This window comes from Acinonyx jubatus, chromosome E1 (genome assembly GCF_027475565.1).
Source record: "Acinonyx jubatus isolate Ajub_Pintada_27869175 chromosome E1, VMU_Ajub_asm_v1.0, whole genome shotgun sequence".
Lineage (NCBI taxonomy): Eukaryota > Metazoa > Chordata > Mammalia > Carnivora > Felidae > Acinonyx > Acinonyx jubatus.
In genome coordinates, this window is record NC_069397.1 from 13754450 (window position 1) to 13771398 (window position 16949).

Below are 16949 nucleotides of genomic sequence, written 5' to 3' on the forward strand. Positions count from 1 at the left end.
CAGTCAGTTAAGGGTCCAATTCTTGATTTCTGATCAGGTGATGATCTCACCATTGTGGGATGGAGCTCCGGGTCTGGCTCCACACTGGGTGGAGCCACTCCCTCTCTCTCTGTCTCTCCCCACCTCTAAAAAAAAAAACAAACAAAAACAAAAAAACTCCATTGTGCAGCTGCTGTGATTCTGCCCAGTGAATGGGACACAGGCTATTCGCTGGGGGAGCGGAGCCCCCAGAAGGCAGGGTGCTGGAGAGCAGAGGGCTCGTATTGCTCCTGGACCTCCCACATCAGAGCATCTGTCTCCTTTCACTCTCTTCAACACGATCCGTTGGGCATTTGGGGAAGATCATCCAGGCTGGTGGGTGGAAAATGGCAGGGCTGTCAGGTCCAGATGGGACCGTGGTGGCTTGTACAGGGACACAGTGTTGGAGACGGAGGGAGGACCCTTCAGTGAGCTAAAGAGGCAGTGTTGGCTGGGCCTGGTGGCGGGCTGGACAAGGGTGAAGTGGGGGACAGGCAGCACAGTTGTTCCCAGTTCCGGGTTTGTGAAGGCAGTTGGCACTAAACAAGAACAGATTTGGGAGGGAAGATCATGACATCAGTTTGGAACATGACCTTCCTTTGTGATACGCTTCCTGCCCCAAGATGACTCCCCTCTTATAAAACCTGTTCAAAACTTGGTTCCTCCAGGAAGCCCACCCTGATTAATCCCATCCTATTCCGATGACAAGTTTCTGTGCCTTTCCCCACCCTTGGGCTCCTTGGCGACGTCCCCTCACTTCCAGGCTGATAGACCATGACAGGGCTGTCCTTGACCCCACCAAGCACACACAGGTCCCCAGGCGGAGGGAGAAGTAGACCCACTCAGGACCCATCCCCACCCAAGCTCTCTCCTCATCCACCACTCGCCTGAGCCTCTATGTGGAATACAAACCACCTCAGCTACCACAAGTCCCAGATGCCTCGTCTGTAAAATGGGAGTAACAATAACACCCACTTTAAAGGGTTGTTGCAAAGATTAAATGAAAAATGTTCGGGAAGTCCTCGTCACGTGATCGTCTTTATCGCCTTCCCTCCCCACTATCCTCATCGGCCATCACCAAGTCACAGGTCTTACATGCTTTACGTACAACAGACAAACCCACACCCTCTAAGCCTCACATCAAACCCCTTGGAATGGGGGCAGCTGGGTGGCTCAGTGGGTTAAGCATCCAACTTGATCTGGGCTCAGGTCATGATCTCAGGTTCATGGGATCAAGCCCCGTGTCAGACTGTGCACTGAAAGCATGGAGCCTGCTTGGGATTCTGTCCTCCCTCTCTCTCAGTCCCTTCCCTGTTCATGTGGGATTTCTCTCTCTCTCTCTCTCTCTCTCTCTCTCTCTCTCTCTCTCTCTCTCTCTCCCCCCCCCAAAAGAAAGAAATTAATTTTTAAAATTAAAAAAAAAAAAACCTTGGAATGGGTTGATCCCATTTTAGAGATAAGGAAGAAGAGGCCAGGGGAGAGAAGTGAACTTGCCCAAGGTCACACATGCAGGAAACAGCAGAGGCTGGCCTTCCTTGTCAGCTCATGGCATCCAGTGTCCTCCTAACCAGTCCCTTCCACGTTCATAGGGTCTCTCCCTCCCCCATACCAGCCCCCACTTCCTGATACAGACCTTGTTAGCTCTTTCCCTGCCCAAAAATGTTAGTGCCTCCCCAATGCATTCAGGTATCTTCCAAACTGTTCACCCAAGAGCCCAATCTCTCCCCCACTTTGTTCTCTTCCAGTCTTTCCTACTGTATCATGCCACCACCCCCACATTTACATGTATGGGCCTCCGCGTTCTTCATCTGTTTGTCCTTCTCCAAACATGTCCTGCCTGTTCTTTTTTTTTTTTAATGTTTATTTGTTTTCGAGAGAGAGAGAGAGAGAGAGAGAGAGCAGGGGAGGGGCAGAGAGAGAGAGAGGAGACACAGAATCCAAAGCAGGCTCCAGGCTCTGAGCTGTCAGCACAGAGCCCGACGCGGGGCTCGAACCCATGAACTGTGAGATCATGACCTGAGCCAAAGTCAGACGCTTAACCGACAGGCGCCCCCGTCCTGGCTGTTCTTACCTCAGAGCCTTGGCTCAGGCTGTGCTCTGACTTTAACTGCCCTCCCTCCATCTCTAACCCAGACCTGCCCACCTTGCCTCAACTCCTCACACCACACTGCCTCTAAGGATCTGTCCCCGGTCCTCTAACCAGAATGCAGGATCCAGGGCTCCAGGGAGGCCCTGCTTAACCTCGATCACAACACTGCACTCTGCCCACCTGTACCTGCATTATTTATGTGCCTGTCTGTCTCCTGCTAAGTGTAAAGACTGTGTCTGATCATCTCTGAAATTCCCGTAACATCCTCCCCCCAAAGCCAAGCCTGCAAAGTCACAACAGCAACAGTGATCTACTCATTACATCCTTGGGGAGCTTCCTTCACAGAATGCTCGGACACGGATTATCTCTATTAACGAATCCAATTTGTTAACTTGGCGTATTTGTTGTATTGGACCACACTGACTAAATAGAAGCAAAAACAGAACACTCCCATCCCCACATGTATCCCCTATTAAGCTGCCATGTACCTGAAATTCTGTTGAACTGAATCCTGGAGGAGATTAAATACTGCAGAGGCTCAACCCTGTAAGTCACTTTCAACCGCTGCTCAAACTTGAGCAAGAACCAGCTTCTCAGATTATCCCTGGGAGAGTAAGAGTCAAGAGCCCTGGGCACAGTCAGGGACAAGTGGAAGGGAATGAGTGGAGGAAGGGTAAGAGTGGCTGGGAGAAACAGGCCCCAGGTGGTGGGGGTGGGGTGACACCTTCAAGAGGATGTGACCCATCACCAAAAGAGAAAGAGGTCAGGCACCTTACAGGTTAAGCCTATTTTTTCAGTTCAACACCCGGGTAGGTCAGGCAGCTATTGAAATCTGAGCCTTGCCAACGTGAGGCTAAGCAAAAGAAGCCAGTCACAAAAGACCACAGACTGTATGATTCCATTTATGTGAAATGTCCAGAATAAGCAAATCCATAGAAACAGAAAGTAGATTCGTGTTGCTTAAGGCTGGGAGTGGGTAGAAGGGGTGAGACGGGAGTTGGAAGGGGATGGAGATGATGGAGAAATGCTAATGGCTGGAGGGTTTCTTTCCGGGGAGATGAAAAGGTTCTAAAATTGACTATGGTGAGGGTTGCACAATTTTGTGAAATACTAAAAACCATCGAATTTTACACATTCGGTGGGTGAGTTGTAGGATATGTGCATTCTATTTTAATAAAGATCTTATTAAAAAAAATCCATGAGTGCACTGACATAAACGATTAATAAAAAAATAAATAAATAAATGGGGGAAAGAGGCAAATCTTCCATGCAGAAGAATTCCAAACAATATACATAAAAACTCAGCCCTCCAGGGAACAGACCACAACTCCACTCTACTTAAATGTGAACTTCACATAGTAACTTCCTTCCAGCTTACTCTATGGGAAGGGGGAGGGGAAACTGTAACCTTCCAGCAGCCAAGCCCAGCAAACACTAGCTCAGCCAGGTGACCAAAGTCAATGTCCACAGTGATAAATCATGTTGATTGTATGTACCCTTAATATGATGTGATGAAATGGCACCCCATCCCTGTGGTCCTTCTCCCAGAAATTCACAACCCCTAATTATGAAGGTTTTTCTCTAATCATGAGAAAACTGTCAGTCAAATTCCAATTGACGGACGTTCTGCAAAAAGATCAGTACTTCCCAAAATTGCCAAGGTCATCAAAAACAAGGAGAGTCTGAGAAACTGTCCCAGCCAACAGGAGCTTAAGGAGACATGACAAGTAAAGGTAATGCAGTGTCCAGATGGGGCCCTAGAACAGAAAAAGGACATTAAGGGAAAACTAAGGAATCTGAATAATTTACGGATTTTAGTTCATAATACTATCAATATTGGTTCATTAGTGTAACAATGTATCACACTCATGTAAGATGCTCAGGGGAAACTGAGTGTAGGGTGTATGGGAACTCTCTGTACATCTTTTCAATTTTTCTGTAAATCTAAAATTGTGCTAAAATATAAAACTTGCAGGGGCGCCTGGGTGGCTCAGTCGGTTAAGCGGCCAACTTCGGCTCAGGTCATGGTCTCGCGGTCCATGAGTTCAAGCCCCGCGTCAGGCTCTGTGCTGACAGCTCAGAGCCTGGAGCCTGCTTCAGATTCTGTGTCTCCCTCTCTCTGACCCTCCCCCGTTCATGCTCTGTCTCTCTCTGTCTCAAAAATAAATAAACGTTAAAAAAATTTTTTAAATAAAAAATAAAAAATAAATAAAATATAAAACTTGCCAAAAAAAAAAAACCTAATTCCCATGATAAACAAAGAGCTTTTACAGATCAACATGAAAAAAATTATTTAATGAGCAAACCAGTAGAAGGGGAAAAAAGGGCCAAGGAAATGAATGAATAGTTTACAAAAGTAGAAACACAAAAGGCCAATAAACATGAAAAAAAAGGAATTTTAAAGCAATGAAAAGTACAAGAACAAGAGAGAATATTCTTTCACTGGTGAGACCAGCCAAGACTTAAAAGTCTGTTAATTCCCAGTGTGAGCAAAGTTGTGCGGAAAGTGGGATCTCACACATCACTGCAGATAATATAAAATGACAGTTTCTTTGGAGGTCAGCTTGGCAGGATCTTTCATAATGTGCACATGCTTCTACTCTGTAATTTCACTTTATTTATTTATTTATTTATTTATTTATTTATTTATTTACCATTTACTTTTGAGAGAGAGAGCGAGACAGAGCACAACTGGGGGAGGGGCAGAGAGAGAGGGAGACACAATCAGAAGCAGGCTCCAAGCTCTGAGCTGTCAGCACAGAGCCCGATGGGGGGCTTGGACTCCTGAACTGTGAGATCATCACCTCAGCTGAAGCTGGATGCTTAACCCACAGAGCCACCCAGGTGCCCCTGAAATTTTACTTTGAAAAGTATATGCAACCATTACCTCTGCACATGTTTTTACGGAATAGGTTTAAAGTGTCTAATATCAAAATGTTCAAAATACCATAAAAGGTCATCAACAGAAGCTGGGTAGAGAAATTATGGTCCAATTTATAGTGGAATACTCTGCAGCCAGTACAAAGAACATTGTCAGTGCGCATGGCACCACCTCTCAATGACTTACACAGCCTTAGCCTCAAAGCTTAGCTCCCTCCCCGACTCTAAGGCCCCACCATCAGAAACTGGGCAGGGCCCAGCACAGGCTCTCAGACATAATGGGAATGCTGAAAAGCATACATATTTAACAACCTGTGCTGATAAACCCAAGCAAATTCTCATTTCAATTTTGGTACTTTATGGAGAGTTTGGAGGAAAGTCCAATGGAAGAGGGCTATTCTGAAAAGGTAAATGAACATGAGGATATTTTTTTATATATACCGATCATTATAATATCATGCAGAGTGTTTTCACTGCCCTAAAAATCCTCTGTGCTCTGCCTACTCATCCCTCCCCCCCACCCACACTGCACACACAAAACCGCAGGCAACCACTCATCTTTTTACTGTCTCTTTAGTTTTGCCTTAGAATGTCACAGAGTTGGAATCATACAGCATGCAGCTGCTTTCCCTTAGTTATATGTATTTATGGTCCCTCCAAGTCTTTTCATGGCTTGATGGCTCATATCTCCTTAGTGCAGAATGATGTTCTATTGTCTGGCTGTACCAGTTCATTTATCCATTCACCTACTGAAGAACACCCTGGTTGAAGCCAAGTTTTAGCAACTATGAATAAAGATGATACAAAGATCCATGTACAGGTATTTGTGTGGACATAAGTTTTCAGCTCCTCTGGGTAAATACTGAGGAGTGTGATTGTTCGATCACACGGTAAGACTATGCTTTGGGAACGCAAGCTGGTGCAGCCACTCTGGAAAACAGTATGGAGGTTCCTCAAAAAAACTAAAAATCGAACTACCCTACGACCCAGCAATTGCACTTCTAGGCATTTATCCAAGGGATACAGGTGTGCTGTTTCGAAGGGACACATGCACCCCCACGTTTATAGCAGCACTATCAACAATAGCCAAAGTATGGAAAGAGCCCAAATGTCCATCGATGGATGAATGGATAAAGAAAATGTGGTATATATATACACATACATACAGTGGAGTATTATTCGGCAATCAAAAAGAATGAAATCTTGCCATTTGCAACTACGTGGATGGAACTGGAGGATATTATGCTAAGTGAAGTTAGTCAGTTAGAGAAAGACAAAATCATATGAGTTCACTCATATGAGGACTTTAAGAGACAAAACAGATGAACATAAGGGAAGGGAAGCAAAAATAATTTTAAAACAGAGAGGGAGACAAAACAGAAGAGACTCATAAATGTGGAGAACAAACAGGGGGTTGCTGGAGGGGTTGTGGGAGGGAGGATGGGCTAAATGGGGAAGGGGCACTAAGGAATCTACTCCTGAAATCATTGTTGCACTATATGCTAACTAATTTGGGTGTAAATTTTTAAAAAATTAAAAATAAAATTAAAAAAAAGAAAAGGAAAAAAATAAAAATAAAAAGTTGATTCTCAGGCAAAAAAAAAAAAAAAAAGAGTATGCTTAATTTTGTAACAAACCACCAAACCGTCTTCCAAAGTACCCATCTTGCATTCCCACCAGCAATTTTTGAGGTTCCCTGTTACTCCTCATCCTCACCAGTGGTTGGCGTCACAAATATTCCAGCATTTGGTGAGCCTAACAAGTATGCAGTACAGGGTGCCTGGGTGGCTCAGTGGGCTAAGCGCCTGACTTCAGCTCAGGTCGTGATCTCATGGTTTGTGAGTTTGAGCCCCACGTCAGGCTCTGTGCCGACAGCTCAGAGCCTGGGTCCTGCTCCGGATTCTGTGTCTCCCTCTCTCTCTGCCCCTCCTAGCTTGTGCTCTGTGTGTCTCTCTCTCAAAAATAAATAAACATTTTTAAAATTAAAAAAAAAAACTGAGCAGTAATATCAATTTAAGCCACTATTTTTTTAAAGCATACATTTCAACAGATTATTGATATGGTTTTTGAAATATCCTAATTCTCAAAAGATTCTAATTCTCCCACAAACCTGAACTTGGTAATTTACCGCAGTTAGACCTTAAACGGTGATTCCACCTTTTCATTTTTAAAAAGCATTTGAAGCATCTTATTTTTTTAAAGAACCACTAAAGTCTCACCCCATATTCTGTGGTTATTTAGGTGTGTCTATACTCTGATGTCCCGTGAACACATGAAAAGATTAACCAATCTGAACAGCAGGAAAAATTTTATTACCAAGTTGTTCAATAGCTCTACAGATGCATTTATTTCCTATGGAACTGGTACAAGACTATACCAATAGCTTAGGATATGAATGTGTTTGTATCTCTTTTTTTTCTAATTAGTTGTTTGAATCCTCCTTAACCTCTATTATTATAAGGTTTCATAGCTTGCTTTTGAATGCTCCAAAAACCCCAGAGCCTTACTTAGTTCTGCTTCTGAAATACCAGATGTAGAGAACTGTAGACAGCAGCCCTCTATTGCTCTTCCTCCCTGCACCACAAGGTGGCACTGTTGAATGCCAGTCCTGCACAGCCCCATGGACAAGTAAACTGCAGCGGGAAGGTCTTTGTTCTGTTATCTGCTGTTTCTGCAGTGGTGTCCCACACTTGGGCTCCAAAGTTGGCTCCCTTGGCTCATGTTCAGACGTTATTCCCCCAGTGAGACCTTGAGCAGCATCCACCAGCTTCCAGGTGTTGAGCCTGAATCATTCACTATTTAGACTCCCAAGTTTTTCTAGGTAAGCATTATGGACTGAGTGTTTGTGTCCCCATCCCCATCCCCTCACCCCCGCCTCAAATTCATATATTGAGGCCCTTCCCCCCAATAAACTATATGAAGGATAGGAATTTTGTGGAACTAAGGTTGAGTAGGGCCCTGATCCAATAGGATCCGAGTCCTTAGAAGAAAAGACACCAGAGAGCTTGTGTGCTCTCTCATCATGTTGAGGACACAGTGAGAAGGCAGCCATCTGTGAGCCAGGAAGAGGGCTCTCACCAGAGCCTGACCATGCTGGCACCCTGATCTTGGACTTCTGAGAAAATAAATGTCTATTGTTTAAGCCACCCAGTCTGTGGTGTTTTCTCTCTCTCCCTCTCTTCTTTTCTTTTTTTTTTTTTTTTTGTTAAATTTATAAATAAATTAAAAAGGGCACTTCTTATATTTAACATATTAACATTTAGCCTGTTTTGTGTAAATATTGTTATCCAGTTTCTAGTTTGCCTTTTCAACATTATTGTGGGTTTGCATGAGTTTTTGTTGCCCAATAATTTACCATTCATCACCCTCTCTACCACTCAAAATTCTGTGGTTGGGGTAGAGCTGACCCCAGCCCTCAGTGCCCTAAGTGGGCACACGACTCAGCCCGGCTAATGTAAGCAGTCCATCTCCCTGCTGACGGTGATTGGCTCAGGGGTGGTCATGCAAGGAAAGTCAGGCCAATGAGATGACATCCTGAGACTCTGGCTGGAACTACTGAGAAAGGAGAGCTTTTTCCATGAGGGTTGCTAACCTGAGAGCTGCCTACAGCTGCTGATAGCCAACTTGCCTCCACAAGAGAAAAAAAGCAAAACAGAGGAAAGCAGAGGAACAAAGAGCATAGAGCATTATTTGGTGACATTTGAGCACCTAAGAGCAGTTGTGCCTGAAACGTGAAAAGTCCCTGGACTTCTCAGTTCTGTGAGCCAATAAATCCCCTTTTTCTCTTAAACCTATTTGAGTGGAGCAAACTAACTCAATCCTGGGACCAGGGGCCAAGGCTGGCCATATTGGTAGCGTGCCATGATGATCAGAGTGTGTCTTCCCCTAAGAGTGCTCCCTGCCAAGATGCCCGACCATTCAAGTCATATCTTCAGGAACTTTTCACAGCAATGAGCTTTTACCTGGGGGTGAAAGGCAACCCAAAACCTAACTAGGGCACTAACAATAATCAATAATTAATGCATCATCAGGTTCAGCCCAAGATCCAACCCAACCAAGCAGTACCAAGGCAGAGAAGCAAAGAGATTTAGAGCAGGAATCCAAGCTCTGCCCCTTTTATTTTTTTTTTTAATTTTTTTTTAACGTTTATTCATTTTTGAGACACAGAGAGACAGAGCATGAACGGGGGAGGGTCAGAGAGAGGGAGACACAGAATCTGAAACAGGCTCCAGGCTCTGAGCTGTCAGCACAGAGCCCGACGCGGGTCTTGAACTCACGGACCGTGAGATCATGACCGGAGCCGAAGTCGGCCGCTTAACCGACTGAGCCACCCAGGCACCCCCAAGCTCTGCCCCTTTTAAACTTCCTATTTCCTCCTGGGTGAAGCAGGGAAAGAATTAAACTAAGCAAACTGATCTGGGAGGCCCTGGAATTCTAGAGTGGTGCCTCTTTTCCAGGGAGAGGACACTGGGTAACTGCCAGCTCTCCACCAACTCTTCAAACAGATTAACTCTACTTTGATTTATGTATTGGGGTTTCATTTGAAAATTAACCTGCCAAATAATAATCTTGACTATTTGGACTTTGATTTTTAGAATCCTCCCCGAGCAGAGGTGGCCTGAGCAGGCTGGAAACCCAATGCCCCCCTCCCGTCCGGACCTGCTAGGATTTTCTGACAAGGTGAACTTGGATGTATGGCCAGGCTGGGTGGGACGGGTGATCCAGAAAATAAGCAAAACAGAGGAGCGGTTAACCCCCTGGGCAAGAACTGCATACAAACCCTGACTCGTGGGCTTGTTTGCTGGGTGGTCTTGACTAACCACTTTCCTTCTCCAAGCTTCAGTTTCCTCATCTGTGAAATGAGGGTGCTAATACGTTCCTCTGAGTATCACTGTGAAGAGTCACTGCAACACCTGGGTCCTGGAGCCAGCAGGAAGCATTTAGGACGCCCAGGTTGTTATTGCTGATGACATTATTGCTATTTGTATTCCTGCTACAAAACATACCGGGTGCCATGTGTCAGAACGTTACTTCAGAGATGGCCCTGGTCCTGATGCGGGTGGGATGATGTGGGGTGAGGAGGGTCCCGGCCAGACACGCTCCTTTGTTTCTCGAGTCCTCCCCAGAGCAGGGGTGGGCTGAGCAGGCTGCCTTGCATTGTAACGCCCGCTAAGCAGAGGTCGGGCCTCTGGCTGAAGCAGCAGCCGTCAACATTCGGACACAGGCCCAACCCGGGTGACTCCCGGTGATGCGTCTGAAACCCGCTCAGCCTGCAGTCAGGTAACCTGATACCCAAAGGCCTAGGCAGGACTGCGGTGAGGGTAGGGGCAACCACCCACCTACACAGGGATCTCGTTCCTCACCTCCGACGCCCCCATCTCCAAGCCCCCAACCCCAATGCCGCCCCCTCAGAGATCCCTGTGTAGGTAGACAGGGGCATCTCCTTGAACAGGGGAGCTGAGGGCTGTGTGTTGTGCCCCCTGGGGCCCAATTCCGCGACCCGACCAAAGCAGCGGAAATGGAGGCAGGCAGGAGACCCCCATTGCACAAATCGGAAAGCAGAGGTGGGGAAAAGGGAAGGAGGAAAACCCTGCCTATGAGCCTGTGGAAGGAGGAGCGGGGTCCCTCCAAAGCCTGACGTCAGGGACAGGGTCCCCGGTCCCAGCGCCCATCTCTCTGGAGAGCCGCAAAGACCCCGCGCGGGGACGCGGGATGCTTACGAGCGGGCAATCCTTGCGCCGCTCGGTAAACCCGGCCCCGCCGCCTCAGCTCGAGAAGAAACTTTCGGCCGGCGCCCCATTCCTTCCCGCGCCCAGCCGGACCTCGGGGCGCAGGGCGCGCGGGTTCCCGCCCGCACCAGGCCCGCGCCCCTCTCCGCCCCCGGCGCCCACTCACCAGCGCACCAGCTGCCAGCGCTTCTCCCCCGGCGCCCGGCGGCCCGCCATGCCTCGTCCGGCAGCCCGGCCGCCCGCCCGCTCCCTGCCCGCCGCGGGCCGCTGGGCGGAGTCGACTCCCGCTGCCGCAGGCCAGTGCCGAGGGCGCGCTCTCGGGCGCGGGGCGCTGGGCGCGGCGCGGGTCCCGGCGGGCGGGGCGGGCGAGACGCGCCCCGGCCTGGAGCCCGGGCCGTTCGGCCCCGCGGCCCCGCCCCTGGAGCCGACTCGGGCTGGAGCTGCGCACTCCTGCGCCGCAGCGGCCGAGGCCACAGCCCGCCGGTGCCCAAGAGCCGGGTTTCTCTGGAGCACTGCGCGAGGAGTCAGGTTCTCAGAGTTCTGCGAGGGAAACCGGGATCGCCGTGACGAGGCCTCTCTCGTGTATGACACCTGCTCCACCTTCCCAGAAAGTTATGCATAAAAAATTAAATTACTCTGCACACATAAAACTGGTGTGCCCTACAGATTACTAAAATATTTTAAAGGGACAGTAGTTCGCACACACACACACACAAAATAAAGTGACAGTAGTTAAAACAGTAAGGCATTGGCCCGCAGGCTGCCCCGCTCCAGGACCAGCTCCACGCAGGCTTCAAGCTACTTCCGCCCCTGGAGATCTTCATTCCTGGAGTTGAGCAGAGACCAGTCTGGCCCACAACGTGGTAAAAGCATGCTTCTCAAGCTAGTTTGAAAGAGCTGAGTTTCAGAAATGTTTATAAATGTACAGGTTGTCTGCACATGTCACATCCTAATTCATCTGCCTCCTATACCAGGACAACGCACAGCCTGTGTAGGAGGGAAACACACAGAGAGGAAAACACCCGGCCTCCAGTGTGAAGATCCTGGGAGCTTGCCTACCTCTTAGGGACTGTCAGCCTTGTCTGAAGAAGTGACAGGAAGCAACAGGGGATGAAGAATGTAACCGACACAGAAGCATCATGTAAAAGAAAACAGGGAAGGAAATACAGACAAGGTAAGTGGGCAGCTTGCCTTTGACCTTCAAGTGTACTATGAACCTAGCAATTGCCTTTGAGCATTCCTTCTTTAAGTTTCCCCAGCATAATTAACAGAGGAACCAAGGAAACAAATAGAAGGTCTAGAAACATCCCCAAAGGTGTGTGTGTGACATATGTATTTCAAAGTGGTGGGAGAAATAGTGATGGGACAATTAGTTAACCATTTATGGGGGGTAAAGTCTCTATTTCAAATCATAAAATATAGTTCAAATGAATTATAAATGTGTGTATTAATATATATAAAGGACCAGAAAAAATATATAGTATCATCATTGTGTATTAAAGTGGGGATGGATAATTTTTCAGTTTATTTATTTATTTTGAGAGAGAGAGAGAGTAGGGTAAAGGCAGAGAGAGATGGAGAGAGAGAATCCCAAGCAGGCTCTGCGCTGGTAGCATGGACTCTGAGCAGGCTCAGTCTCACCAACCCATGAGGTCATGACCTGAGCCAAGATCTAGAGTCTGATGCTTAACCGACTGAGCCACTCACACACCCCAGGGATGGATTTTTTAAGCTTGACATCAATGTCAGATGCTATAAAGAAAGAGATCAATGGTTTTGACTAAAATAAAAATATTTAACCTTAGCAAATCACAAAAATACGATAAGCAAAATTTAAAGGCAAAATGTCAAATTTAAGTGTTTTTTTATATATTTTCATTTTTAACGTTTTCTTTTTTTTAATGTTTATTTATTTTTAAGACAGAGAGAGACAGAGCATGAACGGGGGAGGGGCAGAGAGAGAGAGGGAGACCCAGAATCCGAAGCAGGCTCCAGGCTCTGAGCTGTCAGCACAGAGCCCGACGCGGGGCTTGAACTCACGGACCGTGAGATCATGACCTGAGCTGAAGTCGGATGCTTAACCGACTGAGCCACTCAGGCTCCCCCAAATTTAAGTGTTTTTAATGTATATGCTTATAGGGGTACCAGGATGGCTCAGTCAGTTAAGTGTCCAACTTCAGCTCAGGTCATGATCTCACAGTTTGTGAGTTCAAGCCCCGCGTCAGGTTCTGTGCTGACAGCTCAGAGCCTGGAGCCTGCTTCGGATTCTGTGTCTCCCTCTCTCTTCCCCTCCTCCACTCGCGCTCCCTCTCTCTCTCTCAAAACTAAATAAGCGTTAATAAAATAGAATAAAATAAAATAAAATAATAAATGCCTGTATACGTTCATAATTAGCAGCATTGTTCACAATAGTGGAGGGATGGAAACAACCCAAGTTTCCATGGATGGATGAATAGATAAGCAAAATGTGGTTTAGACATATAATGGAATAGTGTTCAGCCTTAAAAAGGAAGGAAATTCTGACATGTGCTACAGCAGGGATGATGCTTGAGGACATTATGCTAAGTGAAAGCAACCAGTCACAAAAATACAATACTGTATGATTCCACTTATATGGGGTACCTAAAGTAGTCACATTTATAGAGACAGAGAGTAGAGTGGTGGTTGCTAGGGTCTTGGGCTGAAGAGGGGAAGAATGGGAAGTTAGTGTTTAACAGACAGAGATTCAGTTTTGCAAGATGAAAAGAATTATGGAAATTGGTAGTGGTGATGTTTGCACAACAGTGTGACTGAACACGGAACTGACTTAAAAACAGTTAAGATAGCAGACTTTGTATTATGTGTACCTTACTACAATCGAAAACTAAAATATTGACAGTTTTTATTACAAAACAATTAGGAATGATGAACATTCTGGTAGAAAAATAAGTTGACGTGAACAGACAACTCAGGGAAGATATATAAATAGCTAGTGGACGCATATAAAAATTGAATCCTGCTAGAACTTACGTACTCAAAAATTTAAATGCGATACCATTTTTACTTGTCAGATTTGGAACAGCTGGTTGTTGTTATTTTTAATTACCCACTCAGGGTTTGTATGGAGAAGGGCAGTCCTAATCATGACTGAAGTAGGTAGGAGTACAAGTTGGTCCAACTATGGAACACATGACAACTTGACGGCATGATCAAAAGCCATCAAGTGTACATGTCTCTTAACTCAATAATTTCTCTTTTTGGAATCCATCCTAAGGAGATAATTAAAAATGTGGGTGGGAAAAAAAGATCCTCTGTAGAAGACTGTCCATGGCAGCATTGTTTACAGTAGAGAAAAACTAGAAACAACACAAAAGTTCAAAAGGAGGTTAATTAAGAAGCGTGTCCATATGATGGGATATTATATAGCTACTAAGGAAAACTTTTACTGACATAAAAAAAATCAAGGTATATTTTAAAAGGAAAAAAATCAGGTCACCTGAGTGGCTCAGTTGGTTGAACGTCTGACTCTTGATTTCAGCTCAGGTCATGATCCCAGTGTCATGAGTTCGAGCCCTGAGTCAGGCTCCATGCTAAAATTCTCCATGCTTGAGATTCTCTCTCGTTCTCTCTCTCTCTCTCTCTCTCTCTCTCTCTCTCTCTCTCTCCCTTTGCCTCTCTCTCTCAAAAAAGGATAAAAAGAGGGGAGCCTGGGTGGCTCAGTCGGCTGAGCGTCCAACTTCAGCTCAGGTCATGATCTCGCAGTTTGTGAGTTCAAACCCCACGTCGGGCTCTGTGCTGACAGCTCAGAGCCTGGAGCCTGCTTCGGATTCTGTGTCTTGCTCTCTCTCTGTCCCTCCCCTGCTCACGCTCTGTCTCTTTCTGTCTCAAAAATGAATAAAACATTTAAAAAATTTTTTAAAGATAAAAAGAAGTTACCATAAAGAACCAGTATATTAATATATTTGTTAGAAACATCTATAAGAACTATAAGAACAAATAAAAAGGTGATTTATGGATATAAAACAGATGAACATAAGGGAAAGGAAGCAAAAATAATATAAAAACAGTGAGGGGGACAAAACATAAGAGACTCTTAAATATAGAGAACAAACAGAGGGTTGCCGGAGAAGTTGTGGGAAGGGGGATGGGCTAAATGGGTAAGGGGCATAAGGAATCTACTCCTGAAGTCATCGTTGCACCATGTGCTAACTTGGATGTAAATTATAAAAAATACATAAATTATAGAAAGTAAATAAATAAAAATATAATAAAATAAAATAATAAATAAATTGTGTCACTACAATGAAAAAAAGGTGATTTATGTATGGGTAGGTGAAGTCATAATGATTTTTATTTTATTCTTTTTCTTATCCATTTATTCTTATTTTTCTAAATAAATAGGTACAATAAGAAAAAATGCAATAAAAGTCAATTTAAGTTCATTTATTTATTTTAAGAGAGAGAGAAAGAGAGAGACTGCACATGAGCAGGGGAAGGACAGAGAGGGGGAGAGAGAATCCCAAGCAGGCTCTCTGCTGTCAGTGCAGAGCCCATGAAAGTCACTTTTCAAATGATTAAGCTACCAGGACATTCATCACATTACTGTTTAAGAACATTAAAAAGTAATATTTACCTGGCAGGGGAGATACCATGATCAGGAAGGTGGTTTTCCCAGGGCGAAGCTTATCCCTTGCACTCGGGATGTGCTGACCCCTGAGATTTCCTCAAATGTGGGAACTCGACTGCATGATTTGTGGTAGTGGGGGACTGCATTTGCGCTTTCCCCTGAAGAAAAAACAAGAAAAAAAAAGAACATTAAAAAGTAAAAACCACCTGATTATCAAACAATAAGAAAATGGATGCACTGTACTGTAAATCTTGCAGTTCATGAGTTTGAGCCCCACGTCGGGCTCTGTGCTGACAGCTCAGAGCCTGGAGCCTGCTTCAGATTCTGTGTCTCCCTCTCTCTCTGCCCCTCCCTTCCTCTCTCTCTCTCTCTCCCTCTCTGTCTCAAAAATAAGTGAACATTAAAAAAAATTTGTAATGCCAAATGTTAAAAGTTGTTATGACTGGGAGATATAAATGGACAAATTTGTTTTCACATATTTGCTTATCTAGAATTCCTAATTATTCCACAGTGAATGATGAGAAAACATAATTTTTTTAAATACATAGGCATTGAGTAGCAAATGAAAACATTTCCTGACCTTTAGGATATTTCCAAGTGAAAACAGCAAAATGCAAAGCAGGATATGGTGCTATATGATGATATCAGTGTCTTAAAAATAACAAACTCTGTGTGTGTGTGTGTGTGTGTGTGTGTGTGTGTGTGCGCGCGCGCGTGTACACATAGAACTTGTTAGTGATGGAAAACTTTGGACAGAGAAGTTGAGGAGGAGGTTTTTGGTTTTTTAACCATCAACATGTCCTATTTTTTTTAAGTTTATGTATTTATTTTGAGAGAGAGAGAGAGAGAGCATGCACAGGGAAAGGGCAGAGAGAGAAGAGAGAGAGAGAGAATCCCAAGTAGGCTCTGCATGGTCAGCACAGAACCTGACGTGGGGCTCCATCCCATGACCTGTGAGATCAAGACCCGAGCCCAAGTCAAGAGTTGGAAGCTTAACTGACTGAGCCACCCAGGCGCCCCTCTAAAAAGTCATTTTAAAGTAATAATTTATTTCTAACAAATAAAAGGCAAAAACTAAGTACAAATAGCCAACTATCTTTAAGAGGTTCCAAAACAATAAAGACCCTTTAGAAACATGAAAGAAAAGTTATGATCCAATGTGGTGGAAAATATCAGACAGTTATGGCATGAAAACAAGTAGGTGAGTCATCATGGGTATGAAAACACTAGAAGATAATTCACAAAAGTGACAGTAGTTGCATTAGGACCATATGATTACAGGCACATTTTTTGTTACTGTACTTATTTCCCAATCTTTCTAAAGTGTAATTCTACTACTTCTCTAATAAAACATATTGAAAGGGGCGCCTGGGTGGCGCAGTCGGTTAAGCGTCCGACTTCAGCCAGGTCACAATCTCGCGGTCTGTGAGTTCGAGCCCCGCGTCAGGCTCTGGGCTGATGGCTCAGAGCCTGTAGCCTATTTCCGATTCTGTGTCTCCCTCTGTCTCTGCCCCTACCCCGTTCATGCTCTGTCTCTCTCTGTCCCAAAAAAAAAAAAAAAAGTTAAAAAGAACTGGCTGTAGGAAGTGGTACATATAAGGCAAAATGAGGAGCATCATGTGTGATA

The 16949-nt window shown here is 45.2% G+C and overlaps 1 protein-coding gene and 1 non-coding gene across 2 annotated transcripts in view; one reads left to right on the forward strand and one right to left on the reverse strand.

Annotated features, from left to right (window-relative positions):
* Nucleotides 1-10947, reverse strand: part of RAP1GAP2 (RAP1 GTPase activating protein 2) — a 224663-nt gene extending 213716 nt beyond the window's left edge. The window contains exon 1 of the mRNA XM_027034683.2: nucleotides 10883-10947. Coding sequence (XP_026890484.2) covers nucleotides 10883-10932 — 50 coding nt within the window. The 5' untranslated portion in view covers nucleotides 10933-10947. The remainder of the gene's footprint in view (nucleotides 1-10882) is intronic.
* Nucleotides 10948-15320: 4373 nt separating this feature from the next.
* On the forward strand, nucleotides 15321-15483 carry LOC113592785 (U1 spliceosomal RNA). The gene has a single exon (XR_003412738.1). It is a non-coding gene; the product is annotated as a U1 spliceosomal RNA (small nuclear RNA).
* Nucleotides 15484-16949: the final 1466 nt, after the last annotated feature.